Source organism: Copadichromis virginalis, linkage group LG23 (assembly GCF_057382275.1).
Source record: "Copadichromis virginalis isolate Kocher_CV1m ecotype Utaka linkage group LG23, C_Virginalis_male_GT1.1, whole genome shotgun sequence".
In the NCBI taxonomy this organism is placed as follows: domain Eukaryota; kingdom Metazoa; phylum Chordata; class Actinopteri; order Cichliformes; family Cichlidae; genus Copadichromis; species Copadichromis virginalis.
Window position 1 is genome coordinate 13,305,559 of NC_140639.1, and position 24,119 is coordinate 13,329,677.

At 40.9% G+C, this 24,119-nt stretch overlaps 1 protein-coding gene across 3 annotated transcripts in view; it reads left to right on the forward strand.

Moving 5' to 3' along the window:
- tmem131 (transmembrane protein 131) overlaps positions 1 to 24,119 on the forward strand; it is a 43,425-nt gene that overhangs the window by 7,393 nt on the left and 11,913 nt on the right. For 2 of the 3 annotated variants that reach the window (XM_085449700.1, XM_085449701.1), the window contains exons 2-21: positions 565 to 626; positions 764 to 804; positions 9,012 to 9,080; positions 10,995 to 11,115; positions 17,663 to 17,779; positions 17,878 to 18,000; positions 18,089 to 18,169; positions 18,461 to 18,611; positions 18,693 to 18,749; positions 18,853 to 18,914; positions 19,002 to 19,110; positions 19,490 to 19,598; positions 19,698 to 19,851; positions 20,197 to 20,367; positions 20,621 to 20,731; positions 21,084 to 21,218; positions 22,943 to 23,047; positions 23,124 to 23,210; positions 23,369 to 23,521; positions 23,612 to 23,687. In XM_085449700.1, coding sequence (XP_085305826.1) covers positions 565 to 626; positions 764 to 804; positions 9,012 to 9,080; positions 10,995 to 11,115; positions 17,663 to 17,779; positions 17,878 to 18,000; positions 18,089 to 18,169; positions 18,461 to 18,611; positions 18,693 to 18,749; positions 18,853 to 18,914; positions 19,002 to 19,110; positions 19,490 to 19,598; positions 19,698 to 19,851; positions 20,197 to 20,367; positions 20,621 to 20,731; positions 21,084 to 21,218; positions 22,943 to 23,047; positions 23,124 to 23,210; positions 23,369 to 23,521; positions 23,612 to 23,687 — 2,094 coding nt within the window. The remainder of the gene's footprint in view (positions 1 to 564; positions 627 to 763; positions 805 to 9,011; positions 9,081 to 10,994; positions 11,116 to 17,662; positions 17,780 to 17,877; positions 18,001 to 18,088; positions 18,170 to 18,460; positions 18,612 to 18,692; positions 18,750 to 18,852; positions 18,915 to 19,001; positions 19,111 to 19,489; positions 19,599 to 19,697; positions 19,852 to 20,196; positions 20,368 to 20,620; positions 20,732 to 21,083; positions 21,219 to 22,942; positions 23,048 to 23,123; positions 23,211 to 23,368; positions 23,522 to 23,611; positions 23,688 to 24,119) is intronic. The other variant, XM_085449702.1, reaches the window with a different exon arrangement.

Genomic DNA, 24,119 nt, shown 5'->3' on the forward strand with positions numbered 1-24,119 from the left:
AATGAAAGTTTTCAAATTTCAGAGCTGAAAAGCACATTTAAAATCAGTTAAAAACTGCAACCAGATCACTTTCACACCAACTCAAAAATCCGGTTTTGATCTGATCTCTTAGCTAATGAATGAGCTGCTTTTCTACTACGGTATATTTGAGATCAGGCTCATCACCTAGCCGGAATTTCTTCTGGTGAAAGTAGCTTTGGATTAGATCCTTCTTTCACCGCACATGGAGCAGAAAAGGAGCACAGATCTGGAGGCTGAACTTTCTCTTGTCTCTAGTTCAGTACACAAGATTGAAGTTGAAGTTGGTTTTTATTTCGTTAAATTCGACAGCAATCAGCAGCTGCTGCCATCTCCAGTCCATAAATCAGTCTGTACCTTTTCAGGGATTTCAAAAAGGTGCTTTGCCATGCAAATGAAGCGTTAGTTGGTTTTGGTAACCCAATCAGCAGCTCACACACATCAGTATGCTATGATTTTGTTTATTGAACATTTACCCCTTTTAGCTTTCTTTTATGTAGTGTAAAAATGTGTTTCTCTCTGATCTTCCTATTTTTCTCTTTGCAGCATTCATTCAGTCAGACACAATACTAGAAGTTCTACATTTTGGCGAGGGCAGCCTTTTACAGGTAAGGCCATTAAAATGGTATTGTAACGGACCTTCACAGAGCAAGAAGAGGCTAAAGCCCTGCTCAACTACCAAATTAATCCCCTGGTTTTTGATATTGTGATTAATTCTTACTGTATGTTTGTGTTGTGCTTGCAGGGAGAGTCTGACATCGATTTTAGTTTATATCATCAACAAAGGTATGAGAAATCCTCCCTTTTTTTATACTAGCATGAATTCAATAAAATGTTGTATTTGTATTTTTAAACCGTGTGCTTCTACATTAACTTGCCTGGACAACAAGCAAACGCAAAGTGTATTGTGTTAAAGCAAAACAAGTTTTACTGCTTCAATGCGGCTGCTGTGACAGCATGTTAAGATCATTTAGGGGGTAAAATTATACAAAAAAATTAGATTGTGGGGAAAAAGGGCAAATATCTGTGCCACTGATCATCAGAGAAACCTCTCTGTCTGTGTCACCCTGAGCGCTTTTCTGGCCACATGTTCTAGGATGAGTCGAGTCCACAGTGACATTGGTTTTATAGCCTGCAGCAGCTGTTAGAAGCAGGCAGGATTCTTTCATGCAGTCGAATGTGACTGAAGTGTTTTTGTTTTTTTTTTGAGGAAGTTATTATTTGCTTCAGGCTCTTTTTATCCCAGCTTTGGCACAACAACAGGCAGAAGTGCTCAAACAAGTAAGGACTATTTTCATTAGAGGAAGTGTGTAAAAAGTCAGTTGGTTGCATCATGTTCCTGTATAGCGGTTCTGAAGCGTCACAGAGGGCTCGCATACCTTTCAGATGGATGTTTTATCAGGGTCCAGCATACAGCTCAGACAGCATGTAAACCATACAAAGGTTATCTTTAGGGGCATGGCGTGACCACTCCCTAGACAGTTATGTTTGAGGTCAGTGTGTGTGTTCCAGTCCTTTTTAGATGTTAAACTTCCCCTTTTTTTTTTTCTGTGTGTGTGTGTGTGGTTTCAAACCTGTCTGTTTGCGATATGTATTTGCCAGATAAACCTCTGTACTGGTGAACAAACAGCTACAGTGGTGTTGTATATTTGGTGTGGCAATGCAGAGGCAGGCAGGTAAGAAACAAAAGGAGTCTTTATTCATTGAAGGCAAAAAAACCGACTTAGTCAGAGAGAGAAAAAAAAAAAAGGGGAAACCCAGCAATAGAACACAAGGAAACATAAGGGAGGGAATCCAGCAAGAAAAAAAAGGAAGTAAAACGGGAATGAGACACCGGTGAGACTGAGCTTACAAAGTAAAACAGGAAGTAACCAAAAGATAAACAACTAATACTAAAACACCAACTAACAGTAACCAGGGAGCACAGAAGTCACAGGAAATGAAACGCCAACTGAAAACAGAAAGTGGTACAACAGAACTACAGAACGCCAGAGGTCTGGTGTAGTAAGCAGGAGTAGGTGCTTTCACTGTTGTGAATGTGGTTCACTTCTTACTGGTGTAAATAACCACTGTAACTTGTGCTGGACCCCTGTTCTGCTCTGGAGCAGCTTGTGTTTGAGAGAAGAGATCAACAGGTACCCACTGATCCGTCAGAACACCACGTCTTTCATGCGAACGTGCTTATCGCCACATTAGGAAACCTGGTGTTGACTTATGCAGTTGATAACCACCTTTGTGACCACTTAGCGAGATTAAGATTAGCCACTGTTAGAGTAAGCGAAGCCTGGTGACGGAAAGATGATGGATTTCTTGATCACAGCCAAGCCCCTGGCAGCTTCTTAAGGTCCGTATTTAAGAGCCAGAGAGGATAATATTTAGTATTTTAGTTGTGTTTAGTTTGTTTTATTATGATGACCTTACTTTAAAAAAATAATAAAATACACGCTCTCCTGACAGAAAAACACCCACAAATGCACAAATGATTTTTTTTTTTTATAATTGAAGTCTTTATTTGTTTTTAACATTTCACAACACAAAAACAAACAAAACAACCAACAAACAACAACAGAAAATATATATATATATAAAAAATATAATAATAATAATAATAATTAAAAAAAAAAAAAATTTAAAAAATTAAAAAATTAAAAAAAAACAACAAAAAAACTCAAATCAGTTAACTCAAATCTTTAAGTCATTCCCTTACTGAGTGCCTACACAAACAAACAGTGCAGCAAGCGTACAACATGACTAAAGATAATTGCCCTGACCAAATAAGTTCCAACCATCTCAGCCAAAAACACGTCCCCACGATTCGTCAAAACCCTCCCTATCATCATTAATCCTAGCCAAGAGCTTTTCATACGACACCATTTTCAGCATAGTTTCTTTCCACCTATTATATTCTGGAGGAGACGGTTCCTTCCATACACTGAGAATAACTCGAGCCGCTGCGATCACCCCCACCTTTATAACCACAAAGTCATATTTTGAAACCCCAGGTAATACTGACCGATCCCCTAATAAGCACAGTCTTGGTGACAGGGGTATCATCAAACCAATCCACCTTCCTATTTTGTCCAATACTTTTTGCCAAAAGGGATAAACTTTCCCACATTCCCAAATAGCATGTATAAATGTCCCTGGATCTGAACTACATTTCCAGCATACATTACTGGGACTAATTCCCATTCTATAAAGTTTGGATGGAGTGAAGTACCACCTGTGTATTAATTTATACTGAGTAAATTTACCCCTGGCCTCTCTTATATATTTATCAGAGAATGACAAAATTCTGCGCCAGTCTTCTTTAGAAATTGCACAACCCAGATCCCTCTGCCATATAACCCTCAAGTTTTCACATATCTCTTTTTTTGGATTGTTAAACAGTTTGTAGAAAACCGCCGCCCTATGTGCTGTACTGGACAATTCTAAAAACTCCACAACCATATTCGAGCTTTGAGCAAATTTTCCTTTGGTAACACAATCCCTTATTTGTAAATATTTCCAAAAATTATTTTCTCTTGTCAAACTGTATTTTCGGGTTATTTCAGCAAATGACATAAACACTCCCCCTGAGTAAAGATCACTTATCCTGCGTATGCCTTTGACAAGCCATTCCTTCCAGAACACAGTTTTCCGCCCAATCCTTACAGCAATATTGTTCCATAGCGAGGCATAAGGTTGTCTTAGATGAGATGCTCCACACAACTTGTGCACCTCCACCCAGACAGCTTTGGAATACCTGAGCACTGGGTTATCATGAGAGTCTTGTCCATTAGTTGCCGCGCCCTGCGAGAGAACATCCAAAGGTGTGAAGGGGCTCGCTAGTTCCTGTTCGATCTTCATCCAGCTCAGCTCAGAGCCCGATCCTGTCCAGTATTTGGCCAGTCTTGACAATTCAAAAGCTAAATTATACAACTTCACATTTGGGAGGGCCATTCCTCCAGTGTCTTTAGAGGCCCACATTTTCTTTATATTCACTCTCGGCTTCTTGTTATTCCACAAAAAATCTTTGATTAACTTCTCAATTTGACCAAATATGTGCAAAGGAATCCGTACAGGTAACATCATGGAAACATAATTGAACTGTGGGACCACCATCATTTTAATCACATTAATTTTACCCCATAGTGTAAGATTCAATTTACCCCATTTATCCAGATTTGTTTTTATCTTTAGGAGGAGAGGTTCCACATTTGAAAGCATAATATCCTCCAAGTCGGGTTTTAATAATATTCCTAAATACTTCATACCTGAAGGTGAGTACTTAAAATTGAATGGAGTAACGCAGAATGACATGATGCTGACAATGGCATGCCCTCTGACTTGTCCCAGTTTATCTTATAACCTGACAACCCTGAAAATGACTCAACACACGTGAGTAGCGCTGGTAGAGACTGCATGGGATCCGTCAATACTGCTAAGATGTCATCAGCATATAGAAACAACTTGTGTTCCATACCCCCTGCATGAACACCTCTGACACCCCTGTTTGCTCGAATAGCCAAGGCCAGCGGTTCCAGAAATATTGTAAAAAGCAACAGGGACAAAGGGCACCCCTGTCGGGTCCCGCGAGTAAGATGAAAAAACCCTGACACCAATCCATTTGTCAAAACCGCTGCCCTTGGACTTGCATATACAGTTTTGACCCAATTACAAAACCCAGGCCCAAACCCGAACCTTGCGAGGGTCGTCATAAGGAAGCCCCATTCCACCCGATCAAAGGCCTTCTCAGCATCTAGCGAGAAGGCCTCAACCGGGGTTAGATTAGATTCGCTTCTGTGCATGAGATGAAGAAGTCTTCTAATGTTATCACCTGAGGACCTATTTTTAATAAAGCCAACCTGGTCACCATTAATGATATCTGGTAATATTTGATCCAGGCGGGAGGCCAAAACCTTTGTCAAAATTTTGCAATCAACGCCCAAAAGGCTTACAGGCCGGTAATTTGCTGGGTCCGACAGATCCCTATCCTTTTTAGGAATAAGGGAGATCAGTGCTTCATTAAACGTACTCGGCAAGGAACCTATCTCCAATGCCTCAAGGTAAACTTTATGCAGGACTGGGGCTAAAATATCGATATATTTCTTATAATACTCAATCGGGAAGCCATCCAAGCCTGGCGATTTCCCATTCTTCATTAATAAGATCGCAGCCCTGACCTCTTCTTCTGTTATAGGCTCATCCAGTCTCGTTTTCTGTTCCCCAGAGAGAGTAGGTAATTGTAGACCTGAAAAAAATGTCTCCACCTCCCCTTCATCAAGCACACCAGCAGACGTATACAAATCTTGATAAAATGATTGGAAAACGGAGTTTATTTCCTTCGATGAGGTTATCACTTGGCCGTCCTTCTTAATCATAGATATATTATTCAAATTATCTTGCTGCTTCAGTTGTCTTGCCAATAGTCTTCCACTCTTTTCGCCACCTTCATAAAATTTTGTTTTGAGCCTAAATAAGGCATATTCCGCCTTTTTGTTATAAATGTCATTCAACTGGCATTTTAATTTACATATAGTCTGATATTTATAATTTGAATATTGACTCGGTAAGTCCTTCTCCAACTCCCGTATTTCTTTATCCAAGGTTTCTACCCGTTCTAGATCACTTTTCTTAACTTTTGATGCGTATGCAATCATCTTTCCTCTTATATATGCTTTAGACGCTTCCCAAACTGTGGCTACTTTGTCTGTGGAACCCATATTGATTTCGAAAAAAATTTTGAGATCCTTTGTTAACTCCTCACTGAAACTCTTGTTCTGCAACAACATCGTGTTAAGCCTCCAGCGGCCCCTCTTCGTTCTATCCGTGTTCAAGTCAATTTGCAACTCTACTGTGGCATGATCACTAATAGCAATGGCACCAATCTCACAGTCTACGACTGACTCGACCAGAGACTTTGATATTAAGGCGAAATCTATCCTCGAATATGTTTTATGACAGTTGGAGTAAAACGTGTATTCCCTTGAACTGGGATTAACTAACCTCCAAATGTCCGTTAAGCAAAGATCCTCTGTCAGTAAATGAACAGCCTCTCTGTCCCTGGGTGTAGACGTACCCCTGGGATTACTCTTATCAATTATCCCATCCATCACCTGGTTGAAATCCCCAGCCAATATCACCTGCCCCACATGATCCCCTATTATCTTATTAATTTTGTGAAAAAAAACTGGCTCTTCCTTATTAGGTGCATAAATATTGCACAAAACTGTTCGAACCCCATTAATTAAGGCCTCCAAGCATATAATGCGTCCTTCGTCATCATTATACTTCTTCAGCAACACGAAGCTTAATTTCTTATTAACAAGGATCAATACACCATTTCGTTTACTCGAATATGAACTATGAAAAACGGAGCCCACCCAGTCTCGTTTAAATTTTTTCGCCTCTTCTTCCCCCGCAATGTGGGATTCCTGAATAAACGCTATATCTGCATTTTTAGATTTTAAGTATGTTAGAACCTTCCTCCTCTTGATTGGGTCCCCACATCCGTTTATGTTCCACGATATTATTTTAGTATACCTGTTCATCGCTTTCTAACAGAAATGGGGTAAGGCACACCTTGTGCGCTTTACAACACAACACAAATATATGCATAGGCACTCAATATTACAAAACCCATCTGGTCTTATCAAACTAGCCGTCATTAAAAACAAACAAAAAAAACAAACAAACCTGAACAAAACCAAAACCCTTCTTTGCATAGCAACTCTGAACAACGTTGCTAAGCGCCCCCTCCCTCCCCTCCTACCCAAGCCTAACTAACTTTAGCTTGAGACCCCAAACTGCTCGTGGTCCGTGAGACACGCTAATCATCCGACAGCAGCACCACCGCCACAGCCCCATTATGCCCATTGTTTGTTTGTTACCTTATTTCAAAATCCACATACACTACTCCGATCTGTTACATCATGTCCCGCATTCCTCTAAGTCGACTCCTGCAGAAATTTCTCGGCCTCTTTTCCGTCTTTGAATGCTTTCTTTTGTCCGTTCCACGTGAAAACGAGCGTTGCAGGATACATCAGCCTATGCTTCACTTGTAGCTCCCGAAGACGCCTCTTCACCGGGTTGAATGCCTTCCTCTTCTCCGCCAGCTCCTTTGTAACATCTTCAAAAAAGGATAGCTTGGAGCCTTGCCAATCGACTCCACGCCTCTCTCTGGCCACCCGAAGCACTTTCTCCCTAGCAGATGAACGTAGAAAGCGGACATGTATCACCCTGGGAGGCTCGTTAGGTTCCGGCATTGGCACCGGGGAACGGTGGGCACGTTCAATTTCAAATTCACTTCCAGAAAGCTCAAATGCTTTGGCCAGTATCTCCATCACATATTTGTCCACGTTCCCGGGTGTCTCCACCCCTTCTTTGAGTCCAATGATCCGTACATTATTCCTCCTGCTACGGTTTTCAAGGTCCTCCACTCGCGACCACAACGCGTCCATCCTCTTCTGGAATTTGTCCACTTTTGCCTCGGTAAGCACGCTGGCATCTTCCATGTCTGATATACGTTGTTCCGCCTCCCCTAACCTCACTTTTATATCTTCCACCGAATCTTTCAATTCTTTAGTGGCCTCTTTAATAGTGGTGACATCTTTTGCTACGACCTGAAGAGTAGCGTTCATCTTCTTAATTTCTTCAAAAATGTCTTTTTTGCTCTCGCTCCCTATACCGTCCTCAACTACTGGAGAGGCGGCCTCAGATGCAGATGCACTTTCGGGTGGTTCCGGAGCGAGGCTAATGCTAGCTTGCTTCTTTCTCGTGGTAGCTCCCTTAAAAAAGTTTGCTTTGTTGTTACCTGCCATTTTCCAAAGACGGTAATCCTTGAAAAGCTTCAAAGTCCACAAAGGGTGTCCAATTTACGACTACAGCTAGAGTGTATGTTTCCAGATTCAGAACATTAATCAACAGGCTTTAGGAGCGCCTCTAGTGTGCGGCCATCTTCTTCGGCGGTCCCACGTGACTCCCCTGCACAAATGATTTTAATGATAATGTGATGTACCATGAAACCAACAGAATCTTTAAAAAACTGGCGGTGACGTCTTTGGCCATGCTGATGTTAACTTGTCACTGCACATATGGAGATCTGTGGCCAGCAGCCCCAGTCCTAACTGTGACCTCCTCAGGCTGCTCCAGTTACATGCTGGCATTCAGCACATTAGCGCTGAGCCCAGTGACAGGATTCACAGCCAGGACCCATTTGATTCCTTAATGTCACGAAATTTGTCAGTAGTTGTTTCATCGATGGCAGAAGCGATGGCAGGGCCGCCACGTTGCTGTGTGCTGCGGGAAGCTCATCGTGTCTCCTCACTGCTGATTCCTTTGTCTGGGTAGTAAAAAGGTGAAACTGATCTCCTGTAAGTTGCCAGGTAGTGTTAGAGCAGTTACCTGTGAGAGATTCTTGAAAAATCACAATGAAACATTTTCACTTGTTTGTTGTGGTGTTTGTAAAGGCGGTGACATTACATATTTTACCCGAGGCTCCGCTGAGTGCCACGTCTGCATTGCTGATGAGTTTTTCTTTTCATGCGATTTGCATAAAGGCCAAAAAGACGAGTTGCCTGTATTTAGGGACGGGCTTCTCTCTTGTTAAGATACACCTGCTGTCAAACAGGTTTGGCGAGCTGCGCGATGGGGCCAGTTTTACCCGATTCTCAAAACTAGTTGTTATTATAAGGGGAGTGATACACACCAAGGGTGACACAAAGAGAGAGGTGGTTTTTTTTGTTGTTGTTGGGGTTTTTTTTTTTTGTTGGTTTTTTTTTTTTGCCTTTCCTGTGAATCTTTAGATTTTCATGGAGACTTTACATATGGAAATCATGCTCTGCCAATGGGAGTGGTCACACTGCTGGTTAATGCACTCACAAAAAAAGTCTGAAGACTGACCGTGCGCTCATGTTTTTGACCTCTCAGTTGTTTGAAATGCACACCAACATGGAGGCTGTTTTTCCTATTTTGATTTTTCTGCTGCTGTCACACCTTCCTGTCTCTCGCAGCACGTCCACACACCGTGGGAACTGTCGACCTATACGATTTGAACCTCCAATGTTGGATTTTCATGAACAGTGAGTCTCTTTCTCTTTGGAGTGGTGTGATTTACGCTTTGATTCTCACATTGTTTGTGTGATCCTGTTTGAACTTGCACTTGAGTGAATATTGGATCAGACTTCAATTTGCCTTACGGCAATTTTTAAAAGATAAAACCAGTATCGTGCCAAAGTCTTTTTTTGCTTTTTACCACATCCTTCACTAAAACGTTAGTCCCCACCAGGCTGTGGAAGTTTTGATTAACGCCACGTTTACATATTTATGGAGTTTACGGAGTTGAAATATGATCATAGTTCAAGGAAATTAACTTAATTCTCACTCAGATAACCAAACTGTTTCATTGTTCAGTCATATTTTATACAGAAACGTACTTTTTCCAACTCCTGAAATCAAGACATCTGCCACAGGAAATGTCACGATTCACTGCAAAACATCCCAGTGTAGTCTATAAAGAAACATACAATCAAAAAAGCTCAAGTATAATTAAACATACATATCAAAGGTTGTAGGAGAAGTTGACAAATTCATGGTAAACAACCCCCCCCCCCCAAAAAAAAAGAAGCTATAACCGTACATGGAAATATAGAGCTGACCCCATTCAATCGTTCGAAAGATAAAAAGACCAGTTTCTTCTTCTCCTCTTTTTTAAAAAGTTTAATAAATTTACTGTTTGTTTCTGTGGGTCTGAGAGTAAACATGTTAAATAACTGATCATAATATTAACCAGTATTAGCTGTACTCATACAGCTCTTAGGTATTAGTCATTCTGCAGTGCACCTCCACTCAGAGTGCACCTGCATGTCTACAATAAATTCTAAGAAAATATTTGAGCAATCTGTGGAATTCATTTTACAAACCACATATGCTTTAGCTCTTACAGACCCAAGCTTCACCTACGCTGGACTTAATATGTCACATTCCAGTCAGGCACACCCACCCAGCGTGGCTAAATTTTACACGACCAGGGTGCAGGTTCAGGAGCGCTCGGAGGAGCGGGGGTCACTCGCACTCAGACACCCGGCTGTCGCGGCCCATCTTCGCCTGTCCCACTTTCTTAGTAAACAATTTGCTTATCAGCTGTGATTGTTTTAAGGGCATAAAAATTGTGTCACCGAGCTTGTGATGATGGTGGCTCGACTTTAGAATGATGACTTTTTAAAATGTATTTAATACATTTTTTGTGTCAAAGAGCATTCAGGGGATTATTTCAGATTTAACCAGCAGACAAAATATTTTTAGCAGAATTTGAAAACTAACTTCCCTCAATTTTATTTCACTCAGTAACGAGAATCATAAACACGCCGAGTTCCGTGTATCTGCGAGTTGATTTTCATAGCATACTGATATAACAGAAACCGCAGGTTCACTCTGAGGCTGGAAATCAAAGAGTTTATGATGAGCTTGGGGTGTTGGGTTAACAATGCAGAGATAGTCACTCTTTTGAATGTCAAATCCTGTCCCCACAGGAAAGTTACACCTGTAGGTTAATGTCCAAAAATCTCTGAAGTATCTGTTAACATAAGACAGTCTAAACCAGTCGGTTCCCCAAGCTCATAAACCTTTAATTTTCATGGCATGTTTATCGGTGCTGCTCGGTTTCTTCTTTGAATGCGTCATGGTGGATGCTCATATTAAACATGGCCAGGGTTGCAAACATTGGGGTCAGCATATGTAGTCCAAATTTTCCTGTCTTGGATCTCTTTGATCTGTATTATCTCAGTGAGAGGGGATATCCCTAATATGCTAATATGTTTACACAGAGGCACGAAGCCCAGGATAATGCAAAAACTATTAATTTGAGCTATGAATCATGCAAAGCTATTGTAATACAGTCCAAGAATATAAAAATGGAAAGCTGGAGATGTGAGTTATGGCTCCATTTTACATATATTGTTATATACTCTAACCAAGCCTTCTCTTCTTCCTTCCAGGCCCGTTGGAATGCCAAAAATGGAAAAAGTTTATTTACATAACCCTAGCTCTGAAGAAATTAGTTTGATATCAATATCAGCAACAACAGCACATTTTCACGCATCCTTTTTCCAGAATAGGGTAAGTAGCTGTCACTTTAAAACCTTTGAAACCACATTTATTTTGTGCGCGTGTGTGTGTTATTGCTGTGTGTAAGCAAGTTGATCGCTTTTAATCTTGAAAATGAATTCAGTGTACTGACTTTGTGTTTATCAGTATTATCATTTTGTGTGTCTTCATACACACGAGTCAGACTGCATGGATGAATGGTAGTGCACAGTAAACACACAGGAGCGAGGATAGACCTGTGACTCTCATGAAGTGTCTTTACTGATTGGTTGTCACTGGTAATGTGATGCTCTGCAACATACGGAAGCAGTGAGGAGTTTTTAATGTGTTTATTTTTGTCTCTTTTTTTTTTTAAATTGTAGAATCAAAATTAAAGCCATCAAACTTATTTATTGACACATCAAATTATGTAAGCAAAGCAAAATATCTGTTATGTGTTATGAGCTCAGTCCTTTAGAGTTGCGTTCACACCGTTCTGACTTATACCAGATGCAGTGACTTTGTTCCCACACTGAGTGGAAAAATCCAGTTGAAATTCAATCATCAGTAAAATGTATTTCATACAAAAGACAAGAACATGTCATGTTTTCAGGGTACCAAAATATCCTTCAAACCTAAAATGAAAACAAATGTTAACCAAATTAAAGTCTCTTTTCTTGTTAAACATTTTCAGGAACTTTTTAAATAAAACTTTGAATGATCACCACTTCATGAAACATGAATATCTGCTTTCAATTAGCCTGTAAATGTTGTTCTATTGCAACTAGGAAAAAAGGGGGAGGGAAATCATCCTGCAGGGAAAATATGGGAGAAGAGCAAGATGAGGCTGAAGATCATGATGATGATATTTATGAGCTATTCGTAAAGTTAGTCTTGGATTTGATCATGCGCTCAGACATAGTTTAGTAAAGTGTGGAAAAATGATCACTGTGCCCTCACAGAGCCTGCTGGGAAAACAAAAAGTTGTTTTTGGGAGTTTTCATCTGCACAGAGAGAACGATTATGGGATTTTGATCAATGCAGAGGCTACCCACGAGAAGGGAAGCCCTGGGGTTGCTGCAAATAACAAGAGTCACACAAAAAAAGAAAATGCCAAAGATCAAGAAATTAAAGAAAAGCACAAACAGTGTCTGCAGTGGCAAAGTTGTGTTTTTGTTGTTTTAAACTCCTCTATTAGGTTCTTTGTACCTTATGACTTTTTCTTCACTGCAGGGCTTAAGCTGAAGGCAGGCTTTTATACATGTTTTTGTGATTTCCCCTTTATGATAGTAGACACAAACAACTCTGCATGGACTGTGTTTTCCTGTATGCACACCAATGCCTGCTCCAACATGATCAGAAATCTGAAAACTTCCAGCAGCAGAAAGCTTTTTCCTCACAGATTGTTTGTATGCAGGATCTGGTCATAGTCTCGTCCCAACAGTTGATGCTGCTTGAAGAAATGTGGATGTGGCCTTTAATATGAGGGGCTGTGATTTGGTTATTTCTCGGGGAGGGAAGTCTAATGAATTTATTTAATCTCTCCAGCAGTGGGAATTTTCGGTGTTCCTTTACCAGGCGGCCTATGAGCTAGTTTCATCCCAGTATCTGAATCTAAAGGTCTGGGACCGTCTGCCCAACATGTCTTATTATACTTCACACATCTTCGACTATGCTCAGGTCTGCTTGGGTATAAGTGACGTTATTTGTCATTAGTGAGGGTGAGGGTCCATTTGGATCTACATGTGACTGCCTAGCTTTGTGACTGTGTCTTCCATGCCTTTACCGGCTTCAAAGTGCAGATAGCATAAGTTGTTATTTGAGTGGGTTGGCTGGTGACTTCGTCTGACTCGTCATCAAACATTTTCCAGACATTTAAAATAAGATTGGTATAGAGTTGGGGGAAAAAAAAGAAAAAAAAATTCAACCGAAATGTAAATAATTTGTTTTAATTGAGTAAAAAAAACAATTACCGTAATTGTCGGGCTATAAGCCGCTACTTTTTGCACAAGCTTTGAACCCTGCGGCTTTTAGTCAGGTGCGGCTTTTCTATGGATTGTCCGTGATTTTTGTCATATCGTAAGACGATTTGTTTTGTTTGTTCCGCTGTTGTACGGCACTACGTTGCCTGGCGGAAGGATCGGGGTTCAAGAGTGGTATGTTGGTCACATGTCCATCCGCCAGGCAACATAGTGCCGTACAAGTAGCGCAAAAAACAAACTTCAAAGTAGCGCTACGCGTTCAGCGGGAGTCGTGGATGATGAGCGGCGATAAACTTGCGAAAAGCAAGTTGTGCTCAACTCTACCGGTGGATTCTGACAGCGTGGAAAAGTGTGCAAACATCCACGATCACCAACGGATTTCGAAGGGCTGGACTGCTGCATGATGAAGAGGAGGACACCGCCACGGCCCTTCAGAGGGTGTTCGACTCCGACACTGACAATGACAATGAGGATTATCTTTGGTTTTGAAAGTGACAACGAAGGAAAGAAGCTGAGAGTGGATGACGAAGCCATCCTGAGCCTGTTCGTTTCCGACACTGGAGAAGAGGACTTTGGTGGTTTTAGTGCGCAGGAAGATGGTGGTGAATGACTGACTTTTCTTCTTGTTAAAGCCGTGTCACTGCACCTGAGCCTAAAAGGTAGTCCGAATCTATTTTTCTGGTGTGCTGTAGGTTACTGTTATGTACTACATTTGTTACTCATTTATGAAGCACAGCACATGTGCAAATATGTACCCATAACTTGTTTTTCAAAATATTAATAAAAGGGGTGTGTCTCCAAACAGCCATCTCTTTCCTGACAATTCGCTTTGTGCATATTCTCTTACATATGATAAGTCAATATTGAAACACCTGCGGCTTTTAGTCAGGTGCGGCTAATGTATGTACAAAACAGGATTTTCCCCTGATTTTAGCTTGTGCGGCTAATATTCAGGTGCGCTTTGTAGTCCGGGAAATACGGTACATTTAATTTTAATAAATAAAAATAATGCTACAAATAAAATAAAAAATTTCTATGTGTATTTACATATTTTTGGTTGTTTTATGTTTTTCCTGCTCCATACCTGTCCTGTTTAAAATGTGTGTGTAATGTTTTATGATGACTACAAGTCTAGATGTGTTGGGCACGTGCTGCTGGAACTTTAACCTTTCAGAGATGTCATTGAGGCAAACGGGACACTTTTGACTTGTTTACACTTTTTTTTTTTTTTTTTAATCTGCTTTTGGCATTTGGTAGTTTTGCTGTATTTAGGTGTTTAGAAAATGGTAAAAAGAAAAAGAAAGAATAGCCCATGAATAAGAAGGTGTGTGCATCATGTGTACGTGCTTTTTGAATGCTTTTCTGTGCTGCATTAGAGTCCTCCCTTTTATATGAGAAACCTGTTCTGTGGCTTCACAATAGGCAGTTTGTGTCTTAGAGGCTGAGACGCTGTTAAGGTGTTGCCAGTGAATCATCTTCTAGAACAAGGTGTTTGTGGTGACAACAGCCTATACAGGTGTGCAGCAGGGGGATCTGAGTCAGGTCTTTTTGTTTGCAATTCTTTGAATTGGTGAATGCACACATTCTTAAGAATCCTATCTGTCATGGAGTGAGGCCTTGCTGAGATAAATGTGCTTGCTTTTTTTTTTTTTTTTTTTTTTTTTCGTTGTCTTGCATCATAACCTGAGGAAATATTTCCATAGAGTACAAAAGTATGTTTGAGCAGTCAGCAGGAAGATCAAAGTCCTTTTAATAGCTGCATTTAAATGGAAGTACAACTGAGAAACACCGAGTCGCTCTGTGGGACTGAAGCCAGGGCAGATTTTAAGGCGACGTTAAGGCTTGTTTGAATAGGCTTACTGATTCTAGGCCAGACAGGTTCACTCCTCCAGGGAGATTTTTTTTATTTTTTTATTAACCATCAGAGAATTAGGCAGAATTAGGTAACCACACAAATATGAGAGCTCACATTTCAGTGCATTCCATCCCCTCCCATTCAGCCAGACTTTTCCACTCACCCTTATTCATGCAGGCCAGTCATAACTGTTTATGCAACGTGGCAGTTCTTCAACAATCACTGCCTTCTTTGCCGTTTCCCGTTCAGCTCTACGTCACACATGTCATTGCTCTGATCGGTTAAAGTTGTGTCTAAAATGGATTTGAACTCATTGATGCCACTCATTTAAAAAAAAATCAGAAGTGAGAGGTTCTAGCTCATTCATATTTGTAGCTTTCTTGTGGTGTCCATTAATCAGGAACAAGTTTGGGTTTTTTGTTTAGTTTTTTTCTGCAGGAAAAGTGTCGCATTTTGAACATATTTATTAACGGGGCAAGTTGGTGTGAGCTTGCAACTGCAGAAATGTGCCGATGGGAGTGAAAGATTACGCAAAAACCGAAGACGCAGCTCACTTTCTTTTAATAACGCAGCGCACATCAGCAGGTCGGAGACGAGCAGGTCTGATGAGAGGGCGACAAATGTACAAACCAGAATAGTGCAGCGTAAACTTTATGCTTTATGTTTCCCTCAAGAAACGACATGTGAACTGAGATCAGCGAGTCTTTACGTTTTTGAGATAAAGGCAAACTCTTCTGTTAGAGCTTGCTGGGAACTGTGCTATTAAACGTGAAATCTGACCGCTTAGGAGGACAACTGCACCATTACAAACTTCACACGAGCTTGTATGCGGTTAGCCTGTATGTGCTGCTGTAGCAGATATGTTTGGGGATCCCTCCTCTGATCACATGCTGTAGTTCAGCATGTGCTTTGAATCTTAGTTATGGTTGTACTAACAAGAGAATGCCAGAAGGTCCCAACCTCATGAGTCTCTGCTTTAAGGTATGCGGTAATACTTTCTACCTGTGCCTTTATCACTTGAATATATTGTAGAGTACATTTTTTCAAAATCCTATATTTCATCACCCTCACTTTTGTTTTCTTAGTATTGTCTCTTTGAACGCGGCACAGAGGAAGTTACAGTTTAAAAAAAAAAAAAAATGAACAGAACATCATATTATTATTTATTTGTTTTGAGGAAGAGTTGAATTGTTAGTCAGGCGATCAACACCAATCATTTGTTACTGTTTTTCGTTGCACGTGAATGGATACCTTTGGATTTTGGACTCAAATTTTGTTTTTCCTCTTCACATCCTACTAACATTAGGTTAGTGGTATATTAGCTAATTTTTTTTACACACACCAAAACCAGAAAAAGGTTTGTAGACTGAAAAGACGATCTGGGTAATGTCCTAATCTGAATACCTCTTCATCTGGTATCCCTCCATGGCCATAGGCCACTACACAGTCAGCTTCTTCCCTTTTGCACAATGTTCAGAGATTGTTCTGCACAAAAAGCTTTAAATTGTTAAGTCTGCTTAATTCCTGTTTGATGAAGGTTCAGAGTTAAAAACTTGATCACATAATAAACGAATAATGCACATTTTAAAGTGCACGTTTTGGATTAATCTCTGATCGGGCTTTTATTATTTAACCTATTACGTATCATCTAACACCCCTTTATTAACATTTAACCTCCAACAGCAGGAGATTCTGCTTTGGCTGAAGTCTATACGAGTATATTTGAGAATGGTTTTAGTATACAAACATAGATAATTTATTCCTCTTTTTTTAAAGGCAGCTCATGCTGTGGATTACTCATGTTGTTATAAATGCAGCAGGATGGAATCCACCTCAGAAATCCCCCTGAGCAATCGCCCACTGAAAAACCGTCCCCACCAAAATGCTAAAGTTACCATGGAGCTGTGATGTTTTCATAGCACTGGACCTTTTTACGATCAGGTGGTGTGGAAGTGGGCGTTGATATCTGTGAGGTTAGAAGTTTGTTGGTCAGTGCATGTGAATAACCTTATGGGATCTGTTTGGGTTCTCTTTTTAGAGCTGGAGTTGGTGACGTTATCCTTCAGGGTCAGAGTGGCTTAGCTACTGAAGTGAAGGGCCACATGATGAACAGATGAATACAAACATGACACACAAAGTGCTGAAATATGTTCAAATCCACGAACTCTGGTAGATGTGACAGATCTGTAATAAGCTGGTGTTCAGTCGACTTTCAGTCTTTAAAAATATTCTTTTTTATAAGTGAAATAAATGCCTGCATCTGATAATTTAGACCTGTGTGTGGTTGGGGGGGGGGATTTTTCTTTAAGGATGGTCCACTAACCAGTTATCAGGCTTTATTCACCTACACCTACATACCTCTGCAGGCTTAGGGCACAGGTGTCGAACTGCAGGCCTCGAGGGCTGATGTCCTGCAGGTTTTAGATGTCTCCTTGATCCAACACAGCTGATTTAAATGGCTAAATGACCTCCTCAACATGTCTTGAAGTTCTCCAGAGGCCTGGTAATGAACTAATCATTTGAGTCAGGCATGCTGACCCAGGGTGAGATCTAAAACCTGCAGGGACATCGGCCCTCGAGGCCTGGAATTCGACACCCCTGTGCTAGAGCATAAAAACTGAGCGTACAGAATCATCATCAATTAGCCAAATGTAACAAGGGGGGGGTTAATTCTTTTACAGATTTGTATTCTTTGGCGTCTCTTTATTAATGTCTTTTATAATGTCTCTTTTTTTCCCAACAGATAATACCACCAGGAGGGAACACATCATTTGATGTGGTATTTCTTGCTCGAGTAGTTGGGAATGTAGAAAATACTTTATTTATTAATACATCACATCATGGAGTGTTTACATACCAGGTACAAATGAAGTGGCACACCTTTTTTTTTTTTCTCTCTCTCATTTTTTTTGTGTGAAACATGTGATTAATGTTGCGTATCTGTCTTTGAAACTGAAGGTTTTCGGGGTTGGTATACCAAACCCCTACAGACTGCGACCCTTCATTGGGGCCCGAGTCCCAGTAAACAGCAGCTTCTCACCTCTTATAAACATCCACAACCCGTACAGTGAACCACTGCAGGTAATACGGACACATTGTACCCTTTGTTTATTTTATTTGCACATTTTCTTTGATGATTGATTTGGTCTGCTTCTTGTCTTTGCTTCAGGTGGTTGAGATGTACTCCAGTGGTGGGGATTTGCATCTGGAGCTTCCCACAGGCCAACAAGGAGGCACTATAAAATTATGGGTGAGTCCTCCTTTTGATTTTAAAGCTATGGACCTGTTGTGCTTGTTCACATTAAACATGGCCGGTGTTTCCAACAATGAGGTCATTGTATGCTGTTAGTGATGTGGGAAACCCCACCCACACGCTGTTAAAGCCAATCAGGCAAAAGTTGTCTTAAAGCGAGAGTAGCTAAAGGATTATTTTGACCCATGAATCATACAGATTAGAGTAAAATGGGAATAAGAGCAAAGTGAGGTTTTTAAAGGACAGTAGGCGGTCCCACTGACGCTGACCAACCCTCCCCTCCTCCAGGAGATTCCCCCATTTGAGACAAAAGGGGTGATGAGAGCCAGCTTCTCGTCCAGAGATGTGGACAACCACACGGCTTTCATCAGAATCAAAACCAATGCTCCCAATGAGGACCAGTTCATCATCCTCCCCGTAGAGGTGGAGGTCACATCAGGTGTGCTGCTAAACCTTTGTGCGACAGTTCTTTTTAATCATTATTCCCTTCTAACACTCGTGTTTCACTCATTGTTTGCAGCCCCTGGTATATACTCCTCCACAGAGATGCTCGACTTTGGCACACTCAGATCACAAGGTTTGCTTTCCTTAAAGAAACGACATCTATCAGTATTTTCTTTTTCAAACCAACCTCCCGACTCCTCCCTCTGATCTCTGCCTCCTACTTCCTCGTGTTGCAGATCGTCCAAAGCTGCTGAATCTACACCTTTTAAATTCAGGGACAAAAGATGTTCCCATTACGGTGCGTATCCAAAGCAAAATAAAGCATGAACACAACAAGTATCTCAAGGCTGTAAGAATCCATGACTGTATTCATGCTGCTTTTCAGAGTGTACGTACAACACCGTCAAATGAAGCCGTCACAATAGACTTCAAAGCAGTTACACTCAAAGCTGGAGAGAACAGATATACCAAAGTCGCAAGTATTAGTTTTGATGGTAAGTGGAGTTTTACTTCAGTTCTCTTACTTGACAGGTCACAGGAAGCTGAACTTGTCACCGTCTCTAACACTGACCTGTGACGTGGTCATTCATAAGAGTTCAGCTGAATCAGCTGTTTTTTCCTCCTGAGGAAACTCATGAACATGATGCTTCTTTGGCAGCTTTCTTTATAAAGTTATGTTAAGTAACATAACGTCACCTTCAAGATACACATCTGTATAAATAATCAAAAGCTTCAGTTGTTCTCCTTTGACTTAGTTTTTAGAAGTTCCTTCCATTTCCTTCCTTTCTATTGCGCAGCTTCCTCCTGCAGGCCCTTTGATGTGTTTTGCAGTGTCTTATCTGCTCTCTGAATCTTTTTTTTTTCCCCCTGTAGCCTCAAAAGCCAGAAGACCATATCAGTTATCTGGAAAAATAACAGTTAAAGCAAAAGAGAAGAGTTATTCCAAGCTTGAAATCCCATACCAAGCAGAGGTTTTAGACGGGTAAGTTTTTCTGAGGATGAACAAGGAGACAAATGAAAATGTTGCTGTAAGAGTTAATTTGAAGCTTCACTGCTGTGTGTGTGCTTCCTCTTGTGGCAGCTACCTGGGCTTTGACCACACAGCCACATTGTTCCACATCAGGGACAGCCCCGTGGACCCGGTGGACAGACCCATCTTCCTCACGAATGCCTTCAGCTTCGCAATCCGGATACACAACGTGTCCCTCCCCGAAGAGGCCAAAACAATGTTTAATGTGAGCAGAAATGCATTAAACAAAGAAACGTAAAACAGTCAAAGCTGAGAAAAGTTCAACTGAATCTTTTTGGGTAAAATAATTAGAATAGACATGTAAAATGTTACCCTCGTAATATGAATATTTTCCACGTTACAGCCTCTAAGTGCATTGTGCATATGCTCTCATGGAATTTATCATTGTTTATTGTAGTAAAACAATCACCTGCTTGTCGGGTCTCGGGTTGGAGATACTCTCTGATTTCTCTGGAACGACCCATCCAAGGTCAACCCGACTGTGAAGTCTGATCTTCCAGCATCGCGCTGACATCGCTTTCATTTATTTATGTTTTTCTTTCTGTTTTAGGTGCAGAACTTCAGCACGCCCATCCTCATCCCCCCACACGAGTCGCGTTACATCTTCTCCCTCCTCTTCCGACCGGTTCGACCATCAATCCACATAGACAGCAACATCCTGCTCATCACAAACGCATCAAAGTTTCACCTGCCTGTTCGGGCTTACACCGGCTTCTTGGAGGTACGCAGTGAACATGAAGTGGGTGCAGACGGGCGAACTCGGTCTATCATTGTAAATACAATTGTTTACTCTTAAACAATAAAATAATATCCACTGAAAGCTCCTGTACTAGTTATAGATGCTCTTGCCTCTCAGTGGTTTGGTTCACTAATACCAGACTGCATTATAGCTTCATAATACATCGCTGTTGAATCTGGTACTTAAATCTACTTTAGAGTGTGTAACATGCTGTTTTTACTGCCTGTTTTTACAGCCTCTGGTTCTGCCTCCCAGTCTGAAGGAGAACCTGCTGGACTTTGGTGTCCGCAGTGCAACAGACACCAGCAGCATCATATTTGTAGTGGTCAACAGTAACCCCATAGAGGTGAGAAGCCGTACAAGTTGATATTGGAGTGATCGACTGTAAATTGTCATAGCTCGGCATCTCGGGATGAAAGTTTCAGGCCTTTATGTGTCGTTAGGCTTCTAAAGCTTTTCCCCCATGGACGTGCTCAATTTCATAAGATTGCAAAGTGCTGAGTAAAACTGAGTTAGCTGTCGTGTCCTTTTCTTCAGATAAACCTGGTTGCGGTTTGTTGGTTAAAAACTCCACTGTAGATGAACGGATGCTGGTTAGGGTTAGGCTGTTAGGTTGTTTCCACAGTGTAAACCATGTAAAGTTTAATGCTGCTTGGCAAAAGTGAAAAAGCGCCACTTTGTTCTTTTCTGTCCTCCAGCTGGAGATTAAGTCCTGGTTGGTCACAGGAGACAGTCTCTCCATGGAGCTGCTGAAGACCGAAAAAGGGAACACAACGGTGGCCCAGGGTCACCTGGAAGAGCTGCAGAACACCTCAGCCTCCCATCATAAAACGGTGAGACCTCCACAGCCCGAACGCCATCACGCTAATCCCCACAGGAAGCTAGAGTGAGCAGAGCAAGCTTCAGTCTGATGCAATCAGTCCAGTGAAATCCTACGACATGAGTTTCACTTCAACTTTTGTGGCTGTAGTTTGTGAGGACGGGAGTTTCTCGTGAGACACATGAACAAGGTCACCACTTCTGTATTTAATTGTGAAAATTTAAACTTAAAAATTGTGACAGCTTATAAATATCTATGTTCATGTTTTTTTTTTTTGAGAAAAAGCATGAATCTCACATGAAAAGGTTAATAAATAACAAATAACTGTTTTGCGCAGTTTACAATTTGGACTTTTTTGGCTCTAATAATTAACATAAGCAAAAGTATTTCATTAATCTGAAGCTCCCGGTTCTGTTTTTCAATGCTGACCATAAATGCACTATGAAGGCTTAAAGAAGATGCAGCTTAGCTGGGCCTGATGTCCTCCAGTCAGTGCCCCCCCATCCTCACAAACGGCTGACTCACATTCATACATTAACCTTAGTATATTTAATGAATGCAAAATGCAGAATTTTACCTCTTTGCATTATAAAACCTCAAGTACAAAAGATTTTTGTATTTTTAGCAAGTAATTTGAGGTCCCACCTCGTCCACAGGGTGATGTGAAACTTGAAAGTTTACCCAAAATGCACTATTTCAGGTTTTCTCCAGAGAGTTATCAGGAAACAGATCAAACACACAGCGCACTGCCGCTTGTTTCTGTTCCTGTGTCACAGGCGTTAAACTGCTGCAGTTGCGCTTTAAGTGAGAGGTTTCTCTCTTTGTACCGATTTTATCTGGAATGAGGTTTGTAACACAGATCAGGCTGCTGCCTGGCTGACTTAATGTTGTTTTTAGTAATTCACACTACTGTGAGTACTTCAGAGATCACAACAAAACAGGAAGTTGTTTAAAAGTAGAAATGAGAGACGCTGAGCAGAAGTTGGCAGAACCACTGCTGATTAATGAAGAAGCATCTTCTCATATTACTGAGGCTGTCAGACCAGCTGAGCTTGTAAAGTAGGCCCTGAAAGCCATTCTAGCTACCGTTTGAAGCACTCAGAGATTCCCTCAAGTCAATTTATCTAAAAGCTCCGTGAACCGCAGTGTCGTACAGCTAAACAAATCAGAAAATGAAACAAAATGATAAAAAAAAGAAACCTCTCAAGGGGGAAAAGAGTTTGGAAAGTATGAAAATAAAATAATAAACTGTGACATGCATCATATTGTTCAAGTAGTATGCATGTCACAAAAAATCAAATAATTAAGTTTTGTTTGTTCTTTGATTTCAAGCTTTTTCCTTCTAAGCAGCATCTCATTTTGAATCTAAGAGGTCTTCTTACTCAGATAATCTTTTCTGTCATTTGGTTGTTTGGTTTTAAACATTTTAATCATCTTAAATCCAAATTGAAACTATGTTCTTGATTGTTTTTGGCTTTTAGAGAACCATTTCAGTATTCATTTCCTTTTTAAAGGGAAGGCTATGAAACCTGTGAAAGAAATTTACTGCCTGTGTGTTTTGCTGTCTCGGATGTGGAAGCTCTTCAACCACAGTGTCAAGATCGGAGATAAAACATTGTTATTCCAAGCAATTTGATGATGTGTGCAAAGAAAACAAAACAAGAGGGGACGGACTTTAGAGAAACTGTAGCTTGTTCACAAAGTGTTGAGAGACAGAAAACCTTTTTGTTTTCACAGGTTATATTAGCATCTGGATATTACGCAGCATTCAGAGTGACACTAGTGGCCAAAGCTCTGGAGGGCACGTACGACGGGGCTGTACACCTCACCACAGATTATGAGGTAGGCTGGCTGGTGTGTAGTTTTCAGGCAGTTTCTTCAACATAAAAGCATAACCTGGTGTTGTTTTTGGCCTCAGATATTAACCATCCCGGTGAAAGCTGTCGTCGCAGTGGGCACATTAAACAGCTCTCCCAAACACATCATTTTGCCACCTTCATTTCCAGTAAGTAACACAAAATTGATTTCACAGCCATCATGTGCTGGCAGCATGCAGAAGATGAGTGTTTAAGTTAAAAAAAAAAAAAAGAGAAGAAGAAGAAGAAGCCAGCTTCCTGTTTAATGCCTGAGGTGTTGGATTGAGTTACATGTCTTCTTCTTTAGGGGAAGGTAGTTCACCAAAGCTTTAGCATACAGAGCTCCTTCACACAGAAAGTGAGACTGCAGCAGATCCGCTCCCTGACAGAAGACATCCGATTTTATTACAAACGTCTCCGCAACAGCAAAGACGAGCTGGAGCCCAGACGGAAGTCTAAGGTACAAAAATCCTCCCAGTCCTCAACAACACAAAAAGTGGGTCACGCTTTCTTTTGAGACACAAACGTATTTTTATTACTTGTTTTACAGGTGGCAAACATTTATTTTGACGCCGGCTTGCAGTGTGGTGATCACTGTTATGTGGGCCTGCCATTTGTGCTTAAATGTAAGTTTTAGTTGTTATTAAACTCTGTGTTTGTGTGCACGTCGGTGTTTTTAACAACAAACTTATGCCTCTGTGAGGAGGTGGGATCCTTTTAGTGTCTCAAATTTTGATGTTTACTGATGATTTGATCCAGAGGAAGTATGTATAGAGAGAACAGGATGGGACCTAAGATAGAACCCTACACCAGCACAGTGCTGCTGGTGAAGAAGAATAGTTTACAGTAAACATAGAGAAGGATCTATTATTCAGGTATAAGATGAACCAGCGTAGTGCAGATGCCAGCACTGATGTGCACGCGTTGTGGTCAGTGCTGTTAAATGCAGCAGTGAAGCCAAGGAGGATGAGGATGGCACAGTCCCCAGAGCCCGAGCAGATCATTGCAAACTTTTATCAGTGGATTCTGTTAATGAAGAAAGACTTTTTCCCAGACTT